The sequence below is a fragment of the Papio anubis genome, chromosome 5 (genome assembly GCF_008728515.1).
Source record: "Papio anubis isolate 15944 chromosome 5, Panubis1.0, whole genome shotgun sequence".
In the NCBI taxonomy this organism is placed as follows: Eukaryota; Metazoa; Chordata; class Mammalia; order Primates; family Cercopithecidae; genus Papio; species Papio anubis.
The window spans coordinates 173136425-173153148 of NC_044980.1; the positions used below are offsets into that span (position 1 = coordinate 173136425).

Here is a 16724-nt window from a genome sequence, read left to right on the forward strand (position 1 = left end):
GTCAGCACTGTTTTACATTCTAACCAGCAGTGCACGGGTGATTCACTTTCTCTGCATCCTCACCAGCATTTGGTGTTGTCACTATTTTTGTGTTAGCCTTTCTGGTAGGTGTGTAGTCATCTCATGGTTTTGATTTACATTTCCCCAATGACTAAAGATATTCAGCATCTTTACAGGTGCTTATTTGTCATCTGTAATGTTTTTCTTCGGTGACATTTCTTCTTGTCATTGTCCGTGTTCTAATTAGATTGTTTGCTTTTTTTACTGGGGAGTCCTTTATATATTCGAGATACTAGTCTTTGATGGAATATGTGGTTTGCACATATTTCTCTCAGTATGTAGCTTTTTACAAGGTCATTGCATAGCAAAAGTTTTTAATTTTAATGAAGCCCAGTTTATCAGTTTTTTCTTCTATGGATCCTGATTTTTGTTTCGAGTCTAAGAACTCTGAATAGCTCTAAGTCCCAAAGATTTTTCCCTTAGGTTTTCTTTTAAAAGCTTTGTGGTCTTATGTTTTTCATTTAAGTCTATGATCCATTTTGACTTAAGGTTGAGTTAAAAGATGTGAGGAGTAGCTCAAGGTTCTTTTTGTGTGCGTGTGTGGCCTGTGGATGTCCAGTTGCTCCAGCAGCGTTATTGAAAGATGATCTTACCTCCACTGAATTGTTTTGCACCTTTGGCAAAAATCAGTTGAGCATATCTGTGTGAATCTGTTTCTGGATTTTTTATTCTGTTTCATTGATCTAAGTGTCCATCCTTCCGCCAACATCTGCAGAACCAGTTCTGAGGCCCCAGGAAGGAACTGGCTCTTGGACTCAGCCTCACAACGGTGCAGCTGTGTGTGGCCACAGGGAACACACTCCAGGCTTCTGGGGTCTAGTGACCTGGCACTTTTATCAGGACATAGTCCACAGAGAGGAGAAAAGAAGTGTTCTTTAGTCTCAGAGGCCAAGACAGATGCATGGGAGGAGAGGGAGATGGCAAGGACCTGGATAACTGGAGACGTGATGAGTGGAGAGCCTGGGGCAGGATCCATGCCATGGGAGGAGGGCCCTGTGGAGAGTGAGACCTTGGGCGGTTGGGGCTGGCCGGGCTGGGCCCCCTGCTCCTCACAGTGTGACCTAAAGCCGGCCTGGTAGCCGGTGCTTTCCAGCGTGGCCCAGGAAGGCGCGCCCTCCTTCGGCAGAAGCAACTTTAAAAAAAAAAAACTGCTATGGCTTTTTAGATAAAAACAATATGGAGACTTTTATTTCATTGAGTTCTGCTCTTTAGTATTTCCTTCCTTCTTGCATTTGCTCTTTTTTTTTTTTTTTCTAGCTTCTTGAGGCGATAGCTTAGATTATTGAATTGAGACTTCTGTCTTTATTTAGACTTTTGTCTTTATGCATTTTCCTCCCAACCCTGCTTTAGAAGCTATGTCCAGCAACAAATTTTGATATTTGTATTTTCGTTTTCACTAGCTCAGTATATTTTATTTGTTTGTTTATTATTTTGGGACGAGGTCTGGCTGTGTTACCCAGGTTGGCTTCCGACTCTTGAGGCCCAAGCAATCCCCCCCACCTCAGCCTCTGAAGGAGGTGGGACTACAAGCACTTTACTCCCAGCTCGGTTACTGATTTTTGACATGATTTCATTGTGGTCTGAAATTGAACATTCTGTATGATTTCAGTGCTTTTTAACTTGTTGAAGTTCGTTTGATGTGGTCCATCCTGGCATATGTTTCTTGAGTACTGGAAAAGAATGTGTTTTCTGTTTTTGGATGGAATGTTCTATAAATATCTATTAGCTCCTATATAGTAACTGAATGTCTTTTAGGTCGATGGTAGTGGGGTTTTTGTCATGTTCTGTCAGTTGTGGAGAGACAGGTGTTAAAGTCTCCAACTGTCATTGTAGACTGTTTTCCTTTCAGTTCTGTCAGTTTTTGCATAAAAGATTTTGCACTTCTCGGCCGGGCGCGGTGGCTCAAGCCTGTAATCCCAGCACTTTGGGGAGGGAGGCGAGGCGAGGTGATCTGAGTCATCAAGACCATCCTGCCTAACACAGTGAAACCCGTCTCTATAAAAAATACAAAAATAGCTGGCCGGTGGGGCGAGAGCCTGTAGTCCCAGGTACTTTCCCGAGCTGAGGCAGGAGAATGAAGCGTGAACCCGGGCCGGGCTTGCAGTGAGCTGAGATCCGACCCTGCCTCAGCCAGACATAGAGCCAGACTCCGTCTCAAAAATTGCACTTCTCTTGTTTGGAAGCACACTTAGAATTGCTGTGTCATCTTAAGGGATTGACCCTTTGTTATTACATAATGGGATCTTCTGTCTCTGGCAGTTTTATTTCCTCTGAAGTCCACTTTATCTGGTACTAATATAACCACTCCTGCTTTCCTTTGATCAGCTTTTGCATTATATTATGTATCTCTTACCATTCCTTTCCTGCCTCTCTTACTACATTTGAAGTGAGTTTCTGTGGACAGTATATAGTTGGGTCATATTTTTAAATCCATTCTACTAGTCTTTTAATTGGTATATTTAGACCATTTACATTTAAAGTTAGTTAAGTTAGGGTGTAAGTCTGCCATTTTATTTTTTTGCTTTCTGTTTCTTCATCTTTTGTCTTTTTCTCCTTGCTTCTGCCTGCCTATGGGTTAAACAGTTTTTAGATTCCATTTTGATTCTTCTGTAGTGTTTTTGAGTGTGTCTATTTGTATAGATGTTTCATGGTTCCTTTAGGTATCACACTATATGTATAACTTACCACAGTCTAAGTGGGTGTTATTTTACCAGTTCAAGGGAAGTATCAAACCTTAACTCTCTTTACATCCTTTTATTCACTTTCATTCACTGCCATTGATAACAGTTCAGAATATTTTCTTTACATAAATTTAGAATCACATTAGTTTTATGATTTTTTTTTTTTTTTTTTTGAGATGGAGTCTCGCTCTGTCACCCATGCTGGAGTGCAGTGGCACGATCTCAGCTCACTGCAACCTCTGCCTCCCGGGTTCAGACTATTCTTCTGCCTCAGCCTCCCAAGTAACTGGAATTACAGGCACGTGCCACCATACCTAGCTGATTTTTCAATTTTAATAGAGACGAGGTTTCACCATGTTGGTCAGCCTGGTCTCGAACTCCTGACCTCATGATTCACCCACCTCGGCCTCCCAAAGTGCTGGGATTACAGGTGTGAGCCACCATGTTGGGCCAGAGTTTTTTAAACTGTCAAACATGACTTAGAAAACTTACGGAAATCTCGTATTTGCCCATGTTTTTTTGTTTACCTATATTGTTTTGTTTCCTAATGTTCCAAAGTCCTTCTTTTATCATTTCCTTTGTATTTAGAGAAATTTTTTTAGTGGTTCCCTTTGGGTAGATCTGCTGGCAACAGATTCTTAGTTTTTTTGTGATCTGAGATTGTCTTTATTTCCCCTTCATTCCTGAAGGATATTTTCACTGGATATAAGATTCTGGATTTGACAGTTCTTTCAACACTTGAAAAATATTTTGCTACTTCCTCTGGTCTCCATGACTTATGATGAGAAATCTGTTGTCAGTCAGATTTGTTTTTCTCCTGCAGGTGTTATTGTTCTCCGGCTGCTTTCAAGATGTTTTTTCTTTGTCTTTAGTTTTCAGAAGTTTAATTATGATGTGTCTTGCTGTGGATTCCTTTGGGTTTTTCCTGTTTAGGGGTTCACTGTGCTTCTTGAATCTGTTGGTTTATATTTATTGCCATATTGTGAGAATCTTCAGCCATTATTTCTTTGAGTACTTTTTCAGCCCTGTCCTTCGTGTCCTCAGTATCCAAGCTTCTGATGACATGAATGTTAGATCCTTTGTTATAGTCCCGCAAGTCCCAGAGACTTTGTTCTTTTTATTGTTGTTGGTCTGTGTTCTGATCAGTCAGTCAGTCAACCAGGAGCTCGGGTCTTGGGCTGGAGTGCAGTGGCACTGTCTTTGGCTCACTGCAGCCTTGACCTCCCAGGTTCAAGCAGCCCTCCCACCTCAGCCTCCCAAGCAGCTGGGGCCACAGGCACGCGCCACCTTGCATGGCTAGTTTGGTTTGTTTGTTTGTAGAGATGAGGTTTTGCCGTGTTAACAAGGCTGGTCTCGAACTCTTGGCCTCACGTGATCCTCCTGCCTCAGCCTCCAAAGTGCTGAGATTACAGGCATGAGCCACCATGCCTAGCCTTCATTTATTTTATTTTCAATTCTAACATTTCCATTTGGTTTTAAATGTTTTATTTGCCTGAACCTTCTTTTTCTTTGCTCAGTCTTCCTGGGTTTTTTTTTTTATTATTTGAAGCATGTTTGTAATTTCTCATTGAAGCATTTTTGTCATGATTCCTTTGTCTTGGTTGGGTAATTCTGTTTCTGTCATCTCAGGGTTGGAAGCTGTTTATCGTTTGCATTTGGTATCTTCGTGTATTGGTGTGATTCGCTATTTTCATTTGAAACTGGACTCACTCACATTATGAGACTCTAGATCTCATTAAACTCTTTAGTTTGGTTTTCTTTCCCTAGCACTGCCGTGGCGAGGGAACCAGGGCATTGTCTCCTTCCTGCCAGTGAAGGTAGAAGTTCAGGTCCCACTTAGCTTTCCTTGACACCTGGGAGTAGGGACTCCTCGTTACTGCTGGTGGAGGTGGTAGTTTTGGCTCTTCACGCAGTCTCCAGAGACACCGCATTGGCGTGTCCTCTTTATTGCAGAGAGATGGTGAAAGTCTTGACTCTACTTGGCCTCCTCTGACACCACCTCAGAGGGAGGAGGGGGAGCTCCATATCACCTCCTTTCTTTCTCTTGCAGCAGAAGCCTGCCAGGCTGTCTCCTTGGCTCATGCTGGTGTGGGTAGAGATGGGACCACATTTTTTCCCTTAGTGTTAGGCTTGAGTAGAGTGGTTCTTCTCTAAAACTTTTCTCTTTTTAGGCAGCCCTTCCCCTGGTCCTTGGGCTTTTGTTGGGATTTTTTGGGGTCTGTACCCACTGGTGTTTCCATGTTACTGACTTCTTAGCTGCATGTCTCGAATATCTGAGGCAAAAAGTAAACGCGGGAACTCACCCCCGTGCCATTCGTCAGGTCCTGCAGTCTCTGGCTATTCTGCCTTCTCTCCTTGTTTCAGAGTTTTATGTTTGTTTTACACATAATATACAGTGCTTTTAGGTGTACCTACCGGGATGAATAGGGGAAAGTGTTTTTACTCCATCTACCCTAACTTCTCATTTACTTTTGTTTCTTTCTCAGGACTCAGTATAATGTTTTAATTCCAGAATTTTATTGTTGTTGACTTTATTCATGTATATTGTTTTCTTTTTCCGGGTAGTGAAGAGCAGATTAATTTTCAATTTAAAAGAGGTCCCGGCCGGGCGCAGTGATTCACGCCTGTAATCCCAGCACTTTGGGAGGCCGAGGCGGGCGGATCACGAGGTCAGGAGATCAGACCATCCTGGCTAACTCGGTGAAACCCCGTCTCTACTAAAAATACAAAAAATTAGCCGGGCGTGGTGGCCGCGCCTGTACTCCCAGCTACTCGGGAGGCTGAGGCAGGAGAACGGCGCGAACCAGGGAAGTGGAGCTTGCAGTGAGCCGAGATCGCGCCACTGCCCTCCAGCCTGGGTAGTAGAGCGAGACTCCGTCTCAAAAAAAAAAAAAAATTCCCAAAAGCAAGCAGATGTAGGTGACATCCACCACACCATTGGGCTTCAATGTGCATTTATTAGAGTCATAAGTAGGTCTTTGTATTTGGGGATGCTTTTTAGTTTATAAAGCAAGATCTTACAAGGGGGGATCACATAGGTAGAAGCAGTCACCTGTCAATATTCTTTGCACTAGGAAGTAGTATAAAGACAGCATCGGCCAGGCGCGGTGGCTCACGCCTGTAATCCCAGCACTTTGGGAGGCCAAGACGGGCAGATGAGAAGGTCAGGACGTTGACACCGTCCTGGCTAACACGGTGAAACCCCGTCTCTACTAAAAATACAAAAAAAAAAAAAAAATTAGCTGGACATGGTGGCGGGCGCCTGTATTCCCAGCTACTCCAGAGGCTGAGGCAGGAGAATGGCGTGAACCCGGGAGGCGGAGCTTGCAGTGAGCCGAGATCGCACCACTGCACTCCAACCTGGGCAACACAGCGAGATTCCGTCTCAAAAAAAAAAACAAAACAAAACAAAACAAAACCCAGCATCACTGTAGGTCTGGTTAGAATGAGTTGTTTACCTGATACTGAGAAGTTTTCGGTTGACTTCGTTTTCTCAAGATGTGTTTCACACAGGGTCCTGATAAGCTTCAGGTTGTAGCTGCCTATCTCACAGGATTGTGACTCAGTGAAAACATGAAAAGACTGATGGGTATAAAGAACCACACATGTGAGAGATTGGTGCTCTTGTAATTGTATTCCTGCAAATACCTACTTTGCACTTAGAGCAGCACATTTTTACTTTTTATAATTCTTAGAATTCTAGAATTTTCAAACTGAAAGAGATCTTAAAGGTAAATGAACTTTGCCATTTTTCCCATCCATGCAACTCAGCTTCTTTGAAGGATACTCCACTGCCTCACAGCACAGGGCGTTTCAAATAGCTAACAGTGTTTGCCAACCTCTTCTATTCTGTCTTGGCCTTTCCTATTAGATCTTATCTCTCAGTCTTCCTTCTGCTCTTTGAGTCCAATCTTTTATGAGAGAATAGGAAAAAACACTTCCTTTAGGTTGTGATCATTCTTATCTACCATATCCTTTAGTTTGTCTTCATTTGGTATGGTTAAGATCTTTGACCATTTTATCTGCCGCCTTCAAACTGCAGAATTTGTCTGGTTTTCTTAAAATGGCGCTGTGGCATCCAGAATAATACACAACGCTTGTGTAGAATGGATAGGAACTTTGCTCCATGAAACCCTGCACTGTACTGTTGTTATTTGTACTTTTGTTTCTCATGTACATAATAAACCCTTCTGAGAGGATTTGAGGCTCTTGTAGGTATATGTAAATCATTGTATTTGCTCTCATTTTGGTACAAAGCAGTTATTGAATTTACAGATGGCTCATGGCCCTGGGATTTTTTTCCCGCTCCTTAGTTAGTTAATTCTTAAGCCAAGTCAGCCCCATGTTGTTGCTTTATTCAGTATGACTTTAAAAGATCTAAGTGCAAGTGTATATTTGTCATTAGGATGTTTTGTTGTTAGCTTTGTGACATTGTAGAGTTTTGATTCTCTGATGCATTACGCTGGCTTTCATCCTTCCCTTCACTGTTTCCTCTGCCCACCCACTCCCCCAGTCTACCTGGCTGCCCTGTTCCTGTTTTACTCGCTCTTGTTTGTTATAACCGTCTGTGTTATTGAAAATATTGGCAAGGCAGGTCAGATACAGAGCACTGCTAGAGCATTTCTGATTGACATCAGCCCATTAATATTATGTTTTGAATGTGTATATAGAACATGGTATGAATCATTTTTACTCTTATATCAAAAACTGAAAAAACATTTTCTGTAGCTTGACATCTTACTAGTAACTATAACATTGTTATAGATGATCTGATAATTTTGGTACATAATAAAATTTTGAAACATTTTAGTGCTTAGTTTCATTTTACTTTTTTAAAATTATTTCCAGGAAATCCCCTTACCCAGGATATATTGAACCTTTATCAGGAACCAGATGGAACAAGACGGCTGCTGAACTATTTGCTTGATAATTTGTCAGGTACTGCAAAAAGAAGTAAGTGGTTATTTGTTTAAACCTTTTTATTAGGAAGATGTGTAAGAATATTGCTTAATTCTGTATTTTCTATTCAACTAGTTACAACAGAACAACCACCTCCAAGGTCTTGGATTATGTTACAAGAACCAGATAGAACAAGGCCAACTGGTTGGTAGTCTTATTTTTTAACTGTTATTTTTGCTCAGTCTCTATTATAAGCCTAACAGTATTGTCGGCATGCTTAGATTACAGGTAGCATTAAGATAGAATGTTTAAGGTTGATTTGGTTTGGGAGGTAATGAAAAAGAATTCTTGCTCACATGACCTCTATGTATATTACATTGTGCTATATAGAAAGCGTACTATAAAGCAGTGCTTTTCAAATGGGCCGTTTATCCCCCAGAGGGCATTTGGCAATGTCTGGAGACAACTTTGATGGTCATAATCGGGGAGAAGTGCTGCTGGCATCTAGTGGATGGAGGCCAGGGATGCTGCTCAGCATTCTGTAGTACATGGCACAGGCCCCCGCAACAGACTTCACCTAAATGTCAGTAGTGCCACTCTTGTTGAGAAACCCTTCTGTAATGTACTGATGAAATTCACTTAAAATGAATACACCCAAATCTTTCTCTGTTAGAAGTTTCCAAATCCTAGCATGTTCCAAATGGATTTGACACTACCAAGTTATAAGAGAGCTAAACCCTTACTTAAGAGGAAAGTGGAACTAATGACTGCTCATCTCCTTTTAACCTAAATTCTATGAAAATAGTTTGGGAGCTTTCATGGCGCGTGTAACAAAATTTGGTCTATGATACCGTTTTCATTTTGCATGAAATAATAATAGTTGTGCTGTAGAAGAAAATGAGGCATGCCTATTAAGGACTACCTATCCAGTTTCCATGTCATACATGAACAATTGGTAGCATGGTAGGAGTATAAACATGAGGAATGTTAGACTCAGAGACCGAAGGGCTCACAAGCTTAGACTTTTTACTTCCAAACCTCTGTGCCTGCCTCTGTAGCAGGTAGTACATTGTATTCTAACTTGTTCACTTATCTATCCTGCTTGTGATATCTTTTATTTATCCCCCATGTGTGGCATATGGTAGCTTTTCAGTGACTATAGATTGAATGAATACAGTCAAACTTAACATTTAAGTGAAAACCATTACTGAAATTAATTATATATTTTTTTTCTGCCACGTGTGTGAATAAGTAAAGTTATCTTTCCTACAGCCTTGTTTTCTGTCATGTGCTATAATGTTCTTTGTGATAAATATGCGACCCGGCAGTTATACGGCTACTGTCCATCATGGGCACTAAACTGGGACTACAGGAAAAAGGCCATTATTCAAGAAATCTTGAGCTGCAATGCTGATATCGTAAGTCTTCAGGTAAGTCAGAAGAGAGTCGACCTAGCATTGATAAAGCAAGGAGCAAACTAGGAATACATTACACTGACACATTTGAAGTTTCAGCTTCGGTAGTTCTTCAAGTACTGCTTTTTGCTGTTATCAGTGAATGCTGGGAGTACTGCCTGCCTTGCTTTGCAGTGCTGTGTTGCAAAATAAGCAAATGAGCTAAGCTGGGTTTTATGCATTTGCCATGACCGCTAAATACTCACCTTCCTCCTTCCTCCTTCCTCCAGTGTCCCTGCACTATTTTTGAATTGGGTGGCAAAGTTACTGAAGTTCTGGCATGGTCAAGCTGTAACTTTGCATTGCTGACCATGTTACTAGAACAATTAAGGCACCGTGTAAAAAGGACTGACCTGGTGCACGATCATTTTGGGTTCCCAGTCCAGCTGTCATAGTCACTTGCGTGATCTTGGACATGTTACTTTCTCCCCACGGGTCTGAAGTTATGATTTGTAAAGTTCTTCCACCTCTGTGATTCTTGTTCCACATCAGTTCTAAGACATAAGGAAATATACATGCATAGAAGTATGTGTCTTTCATTCATTGTTCCTAAATAACAATGAATTGTCCTTGGCACCTGGTACCTGTAAAATGACAAGTAGGTGTTCCAGTTGATTTCAGATAAAGAGCGTTGAAAAGATGTTACCTTTTTCTTTTTCTTTTTTGGTTGGGGAGACAGGTTCTTGCTCTGTCCCCCAGGCTGGAGTGGAGTGGCATGATCTCAGCTCACTGCAACCTCCGCCTCCTGGGTTCAAGTAATTCTCAGCCTCCCTAGTAGCTGGGATTACAGGCATGCACCACCACGCCTGGCTAATTTTTATATTTTTAGCAGAGATGGGGTTTCGCCATGTTGGCCAGTCTTGTTCTGGAACTCCTGGCCTCAAGTGATCCGCCCGCGTCAGCCTCCCAAAGTGCTGGGATTACAGACATGAGCCACCAAGCCTGGTGTGAAAAGATGTTACATTCTTTAATCTTCAGACGAGTCCTTTGAAATTATTTCAAGCTCTCAAACTGTACATGAAAGTTAACATGCAGACTAATTTTTTTCTTATGAAATGACTGTGCTGTTTACAATTTTTCAGGAGGTTGAAACGGAACAGTATTACAGTTTTTTTCTGGTAGAACTGAAAGAACGTGGCTATAATGGATTCTTCAGTCCTAAGTCTAGAGCTAGGACAATGTCAGAACAAGAAAGGAAACATGTTGATGGCTGTGCAATATTCTTCAAGACAGAAAAGTAAGTCATCTTATTTTTGAAAAAGAACATTTTCTCAGTATTTGCAGGGTGGGGGCCAAGGGTGTGGAAATGAATTGGCAAATGAGAGAATGAGGCACTATGTTATTACTCAAGAAAATAATACTGTTTGACCTAGGGGATTGTTTGTTTGTTTTTAATCATCAGAAATAACCTTGTTTTGGAGACATGCTTAAAGTACTGCTGTTTCTTCAGGTGTTTACTAGGGTTTAACTCCAATTGTTAATTGAAATACCAGGTACTTAAAATTCCCTCTAGGACGGTACAGGGATTCTTAAACCCATACTTGAGAAAAGAATTGTTTAAAAATTACAAGGTAGAATATTCCAACATAAAACCTAAACAGAAGATTACTACATTTTCTTCAGTTGTAAAAGTATTTCAAGTTGTTATTTGTATCAATAACAGACTGAGAGCAACTTTAAATGGATGTGGGAACCTTGGTGCTAACCGTGGAGGATTTTCCATAATGTGATTTAAGTGCCATCGTATCTGTGAAGGAAGTTTGGGAAAACTACATTTCCCACAAAGCTAACCTCTTGGTATTCCCAACTCTGTGTGTGTTGTGTGTTGTTTTTGTTTTAGATTTACTTTGGTTCAGAAACACACTGTTGAATTTAATCAGCTAGCCATGGCAAATTCTGAGGGGTCTGAAGCTATGCTGAACAGAGTCATGACAAAAGATAACATTGGGGTTGCAGTACTGCTAGAACTTCGGAAGGAATCGATTGAAATGCCGTGTGAGTGCCCTTCACTTCCTGTAAAATTGACTAGCTCTGACTAGAAATCTTCAAAAGAGTAGAAAACAGAAATTTCATTGTGTATTCATGGTCTTGTCTAACACCTGAAGAAACTCAGTGAGAAGTTGTCTTTCCTGAAATGTATCTCTTTTTCTCTACCACAAAACAACATGAGAAAGCATTGCCCGTTAAAGTATTAGAAGCCTTGAAAAGCATTAAGAAACATTTTTTTGTGTGTGCTTAAGAATTTTTCATATAAAAAAGAAATGTTGAAGTAAATATAAATTAAAATAACTGCTCAGGGGTAAGAACTCCATACACATTTATAATTTTTTGGCAGCAAGGATGTCCTGTAAGCTGACTTCTTTTCCTGATCTGTTTAAAATAATCATTTTATTAGCTGGCTGTGGTGGTAGGCGCCTGTAATCCCAGCTACTTGGGAGGCTGAGGGAGAGAATTGCTTGAACCTGGGAGGCAGAGGTTGCAGTGAGCTGAGATTGCCCCACTGCACTCCAGCCTGGGTGACAGAGTGAGACTGCTTCTCAAAAAAATAAATAAAGAAAAATATAAAATAAAATAATTATTTTAAAGGTCTTGAGTTTGGGATAAATGGACCACTTCAAATTGAAAGTATATTTCAAGTGACCATTATGCTGGGAGCTGAAACTTGTGTCCCTTGAGGAACAGTTGGAACTGGAGATATTTAATGTGAAGTATAGAAAAAATGGAAATAGGACTTACATCTAAGAAAGCGGGTTTAGATGTAATTTTGTGAGGCTTGATTTAGGACATCCAAACTAAGACCAAAAGTTTCAAGGAGACAGAATTTTAAAAATCAAGCTGTCCCAAATAGGGCTGTTTTTGCACAAGTAGTGAATGCTCTGTGCTGGAAGCATCAACCCAGGTTTAGGCGTGTATTTCTCAGATTTGTTGTAGGGCACGTTCAGTCATCCGATGGAAATTTTAGGTGTCTTTTCTGTTCTGGGACTCTGAGAGATTATTTGCTTTCAGACGCTGTAAGAATATATGGGCTGATGGGTGGGTTTTGTCTCTTTCTTTGTTTCGTTTTTATCTAATGTAGCTGGAAAGCCACATCTTGGAACAGAAAAACAGCTCATTCTCGTGGCCAATGCGCACATGCATTGGGACCCTGAGTACTCTGATGTGAAGTTGGTGCAGACTATGATGTTCCTCTCAGAAGTGAAGAACATTATTGATAAAGCCTCTCGCAACCTCAAATCCAGTGTTTTGGGAGAATTTGGAACTATTCCACTTGTGTTATGTGCAGATCTTAATTCTTTGCCAGACTCTGGTAAGAAAATAATGTGATTTTATGTAGAATATTTTTTGACATAAAATGATTTAGTAATGTTTTGTTTCTGATCATTCCAAATTAAGTCCAAATAAAAATTCAGTTTGTAATGGCAGCTATGAGCAGGTTTTAAACGTCACGTTGGGGTGGAGGGGCCATTTTGAAGATGAAACAATATTGTGGAAGCTTGAGGAGAAGGATGTTAATCATTTTGAATAAACACATAACCAATAACGTGAAATAACTCTTTAAAGAACGTATGTAGTTCCGTTTTATTACCCCCAAGTCAGAGATAATTATGGTTATTGAGACAACCCCTTTGGGATTCCAGCATCTGGTAATATAATCATAGTTTAAATTTGAGTTAAAATTATGGAATCTCAATTTTGCACGTGTTTGTAACTTGATTAGAAAAATACACCTCAAGTAGAAATTGAGCTCCTTTATTTACACACACATCAGTCAAGCAATTTTAACAAAGAGCAAGGATCTTGATTATTAAAATGTAGAATACAGAAAGCCTGATCTGGAATGCTCTTTCCATAGATAGTATGCAATAAACAATAGCCCTTGTAATAACAAACTGTTTCTTCCTTTTCGTGTTTGCACTCACTTGTACACACAGGAATACTTCTCCTTGGACTTGAGTGTATGCGTGAACACACACACATGCGCATTAGGAAACACATTATTGACATCACAATAGATAGAGCCGTTAGGAAGAAAGAAAACCCCAGCACGTTGGGGAGCCGAGGTGGGCGGATCACTTGAGGCCAGCAGTTCGAGACCAGGCTGGCCAACATGGTGAAACCCCGTCTCTGCTGGAAATACAAAAATTAGGCAGGCGTGGTGGTGCAGGCCTGTAATCCCAGCTACCCGAAGGTTGAGGCACAAGAATGACAGGAACCCCGGAGGCAGAAGTTGCAGTGAGCCAAGATTGTCCCACTGCACTCCAGCCTGGGTGACAGTGAGACTATCTCCAAAAAAAAAGAAGAAAAGAAAGAAAGAAACTGAGTTAAAATTCGATTTCAGGCCAGGCGTGGTGGCTCACGCCTGTAATCCCAGCACTTTGGGAGGCCGAGACGGGCGGATCACGAGGTCAGAAGATCGAGACCATCTTGGCTAATACAGTGAAACCCCGTCTCTACTAAAAATACAAAAAATTAGCCAGGCGGGGTGGCGGCGCCTGTAGTCCCAGCTACTCGGGAGGCTGAGGCAGGAGAATGGCATGAACCTGGGAGGCGGAGCTTGCAGTGAGCCAAGATCATGCCACTGCACTCCAGCCTGGGAGACAGAGCGAGACTCCGTTTCAAAAAAAAAAAAAATTCGATTTCAGGGAAAATCAAAGCTATCTAAAATCTGTAATTATTTCATTTCATCAGGTTGTCTGGGGATTACTGCTGCTGAAGCAGTTGAGTAGTAGTCTCTGACAATTTCTCTACATGCTTTCTACTTTCTGTGTAGCTACAAAGTATCTGAGGGGTAAAGAGAAAATCTAGTCACACATTAATACCCAAGACCCATTTCAGCATTGAGAAATATGATATTGTAATAGCAGGCAGGTCAGAAAATGTCCAGCCTTGCTAATTTGTGAATAAAATGCAAATGGAAGTTTATTTTCAGAGCCCATCTATGCTTAGTAAATTGGGAAAGTACTTGACTAGGGATGTGGACGCTTGCTCTGTAACTAGCTGGTGGTATTCTGTTCCATAGCTGGCAGTATCGTAAAATGGCACATTCAGTCCTAGTCTTGGGATTTTATACCAAGTAAATAATTGAGCATAAGCAGGAAGTCTGCATACTAAGATGTTGATTGTGGTGTTATCTTTAATTCTTTGTAAAAAGTGGAAACTACCTGCATTTTACAAAATAAGTAACCGTAAATATTATCCACCAGCCCAGTTGCATTGTGCATTAAAGAATGATAATTGGGAAGACACATGTTCATAAAGCAAAGTATAAACTATTCAGTGTTCTGTGATTACAGCTGTGTAAAAATAGATTTGGACAATTCCTGGCAAATGTAAAAGGAAACATTTTGGAACGTGGGAATATGTAGTTTAAAACTTTTTACTATTGCATGATCTTTTAAAATTACTTTTTGTTTATATTATATTTGACAGTAAAAAAATTTGTCTTCATTGTAGGTGTTGTAGAATATTTGAGCACGGGTGGAGTAGAAACAAATCACAAAGACTTTAAGGAGTTGAGGTATAATGAAAGTCTTACCAACTTCAGCTGTCACGGGAAGAATGGAACCACCAATGGAAGGATCACTCATGGTTTCAAGTTAAAGAGTGCCTATGAGAGTGGCCTGATGCCTTACACAAATTACACGTTTGATTTCAAGGTGTGTCTTGAGACTGATAAGTTTTTTAAACCTCTGTTTTACTGGCAAGTCTTCTGATGCATCATTATGTCTTTAAAAATGTGGATGTGTGTTCAGACTGGAATGAAGCAATCTTGAATTGATTGACAGCAATATTCTTTGTTTTTGGTTTGAGACAAGGTCTCACTCTGTTACCCAGGCTGGAGTGCAGTGGTATAATGATGGCTCACTGCAGCTTCAACCATGTGGGCTCCAATGATCCTCTCACCTCGGCCTCACTAGTAGCTGGGACTACAGGCGCCTACTACCATGCCTGGCTAATTCTTGTGTTTTTTGTAGAGATGGGGGTCTCACTATGCCCAGGCTGGTCTTGAACTCCTGGCCTGAAATGATTCTTGCACGTCAGCCTCCCAGCGTGCCGGGATTACAGGCGTGAACCACTGTGCTCAGCCAGTAATATTCTTTTATTACCTTCTTTAGAAGTCCACGTGATTGCTGTTATATCCTTACTTTGTAGATATTTATTCTAATATTTTTCAGGATAAGAAGTCAGATGAAATAATCTGTAAAATTCCTGAGTTGACTTTTTCACCTTTTGGGGACAATTATGTTTTTGGTTTTTTTTGAGACGGAGTCTTGCTCTGTCGCCCAGGTTGGAGTGCAGTGGCCGGATCTCAGCTTACTGCAAGCTCCGCCTCCCGGGTTCATGCCATTCTCCTGCCTCAGCCTCCCAAGTAGCTGAGACTACAGGCGCCCGCCACCACGCCCGGCTAGTTTTTTGTATTTTTAGTAGAGACGGGGTTTCACCATGTTAGCCAGGATAGTCTCGATCTCCTGACCTCGTGATCCACCCGCCTCGGCCTCCCAAAGTGCTGGGATTACAGGCTTGAGCCACCGCGCCCGGCCAATTATGTTTCTTATATTCTCCTTACTAATAGCTAGATATACAGCACCATAGTAACTAATTTGGGTGACATTTGGGGTAAGACGTTCCGTCTCTTAACATTTTAATTGAAACTAAACTCTTGCATGCCAAAATGTGGTTTATGTTAGCCATTTATAAGTGTTTCTAAGATACATCTTTTTTTACCCCCCAGAGAATCTTACTCTGTTGCCCAGGCTGGAGTGCAGTGGCACGATCTCAGCTCAGTGCAACCTCCACCCAGGTTCAAGTGATTATTATACCTCAGCCTCCCAAGTAGCTGAGATTACAGGCGCCTGCCACCACACCTGGCTAATTTTTGTATTTTTAGTAGAGACGGAGTTTCACCATGTTGGCCAGGCTGGTCTCGAACTCCTGGCCTCATGCGATCCACCCATCTTAGTCTCCCAAAGTGCTGGGATTACAGGCGTGAGCCACCGCCCCTGGTCAGACTATCATCACTTTTAACATTAGCGATTGTTTAGGGCTGTCACTTTCTTGTGTTCAGCTGTCCTTCTTCTAAAAAGAGATGTCTCACTCTGTTGCCTAGGCTGAAGTACAGTAATGTGATGATAACACACTGCAGCCTCGAACTCCTGGGCTCAGGCAACCCTCTTGCCTCAGCTTCCCCACTAACTAGGACTACAGGTGTGCACCACCATACCCAAATCATTTTTTTGGGGTAATTTTTTGTAAAGACAGGGTCTTGCTATATTGCCCAGCCTGATCTTGAACCCCTGGCCTCAAGCAGTCCTCCTGCCTTAGCCTCCCAAAGTGCTGGGATTATAGACGGGAGCTACCGCATCTGACTCAGCTGCCTTTTAAACTACTTGTTGCATTTCTGCTTTCTCAACTCCCAGCTTTCTGTTTCTAAGCTGCTGGAAAAGTAGTCATTTAGATTAGATTGTCAGAGTGTAAATAAGAGTTTAGACAGTATCTCAGGAGCTCTTGCACCTTAGAGCATAGAAAGTAAACCCCTGTTGATCCTCAAGTGCCCCTTCCTTTCAGATTCTTCAGGAGACATTGAAGAGAAGGTATGGGTAGTAACCAGAGGGTGGGAAAGCTTAGGGTT

At 41.4% G+C, this 16724-nt stretch overlaps 1 protein-coding gene across 8 annotated transcripts in view; it reads left to right on the forward strand.

Annotated features, from left to right (window-relative positions):
- CNOT6 (CCR4-NOT transcription complex subunit 6) overlaps positions 1-16724 on the forward strand; it is an 81500-nt gene that overhangs the window by 59485 nt on the left and 5291 nt on the right. For 6 of the 8 annotated variants that reach the window (XM_017960237.3, XM_031666691.1, XM_031666692.1 and 3 more), the window contains 7 exons: positions 7590-7694; positions 7776-7844; positions 8913-9070; positions 10177-10331; positions 10935-11089; positions 12171-12401; positions 14549-14751. In XM_017960237.3, the coding sequence (XP_017815726.1) occupies positions 7590-7694; positions 7776-7844; positions 8913-9070; positions 10177-10331; positions 10935-11089; positions 12171-12401; positions 14549-14751 (1076 nt within the window). The remainder of the gene's footprint in view (positions 1-7589; positions 7695-7775; positions 7845-8912; positions 9071-10176; positions 10332-10934; positions 11090-12170; positions 12402-14548; positions 14752-16724) is intronic. The other 2 variants (XM_017960239.3, XM_017960240.3) reach the window with 1 other exon arrangement.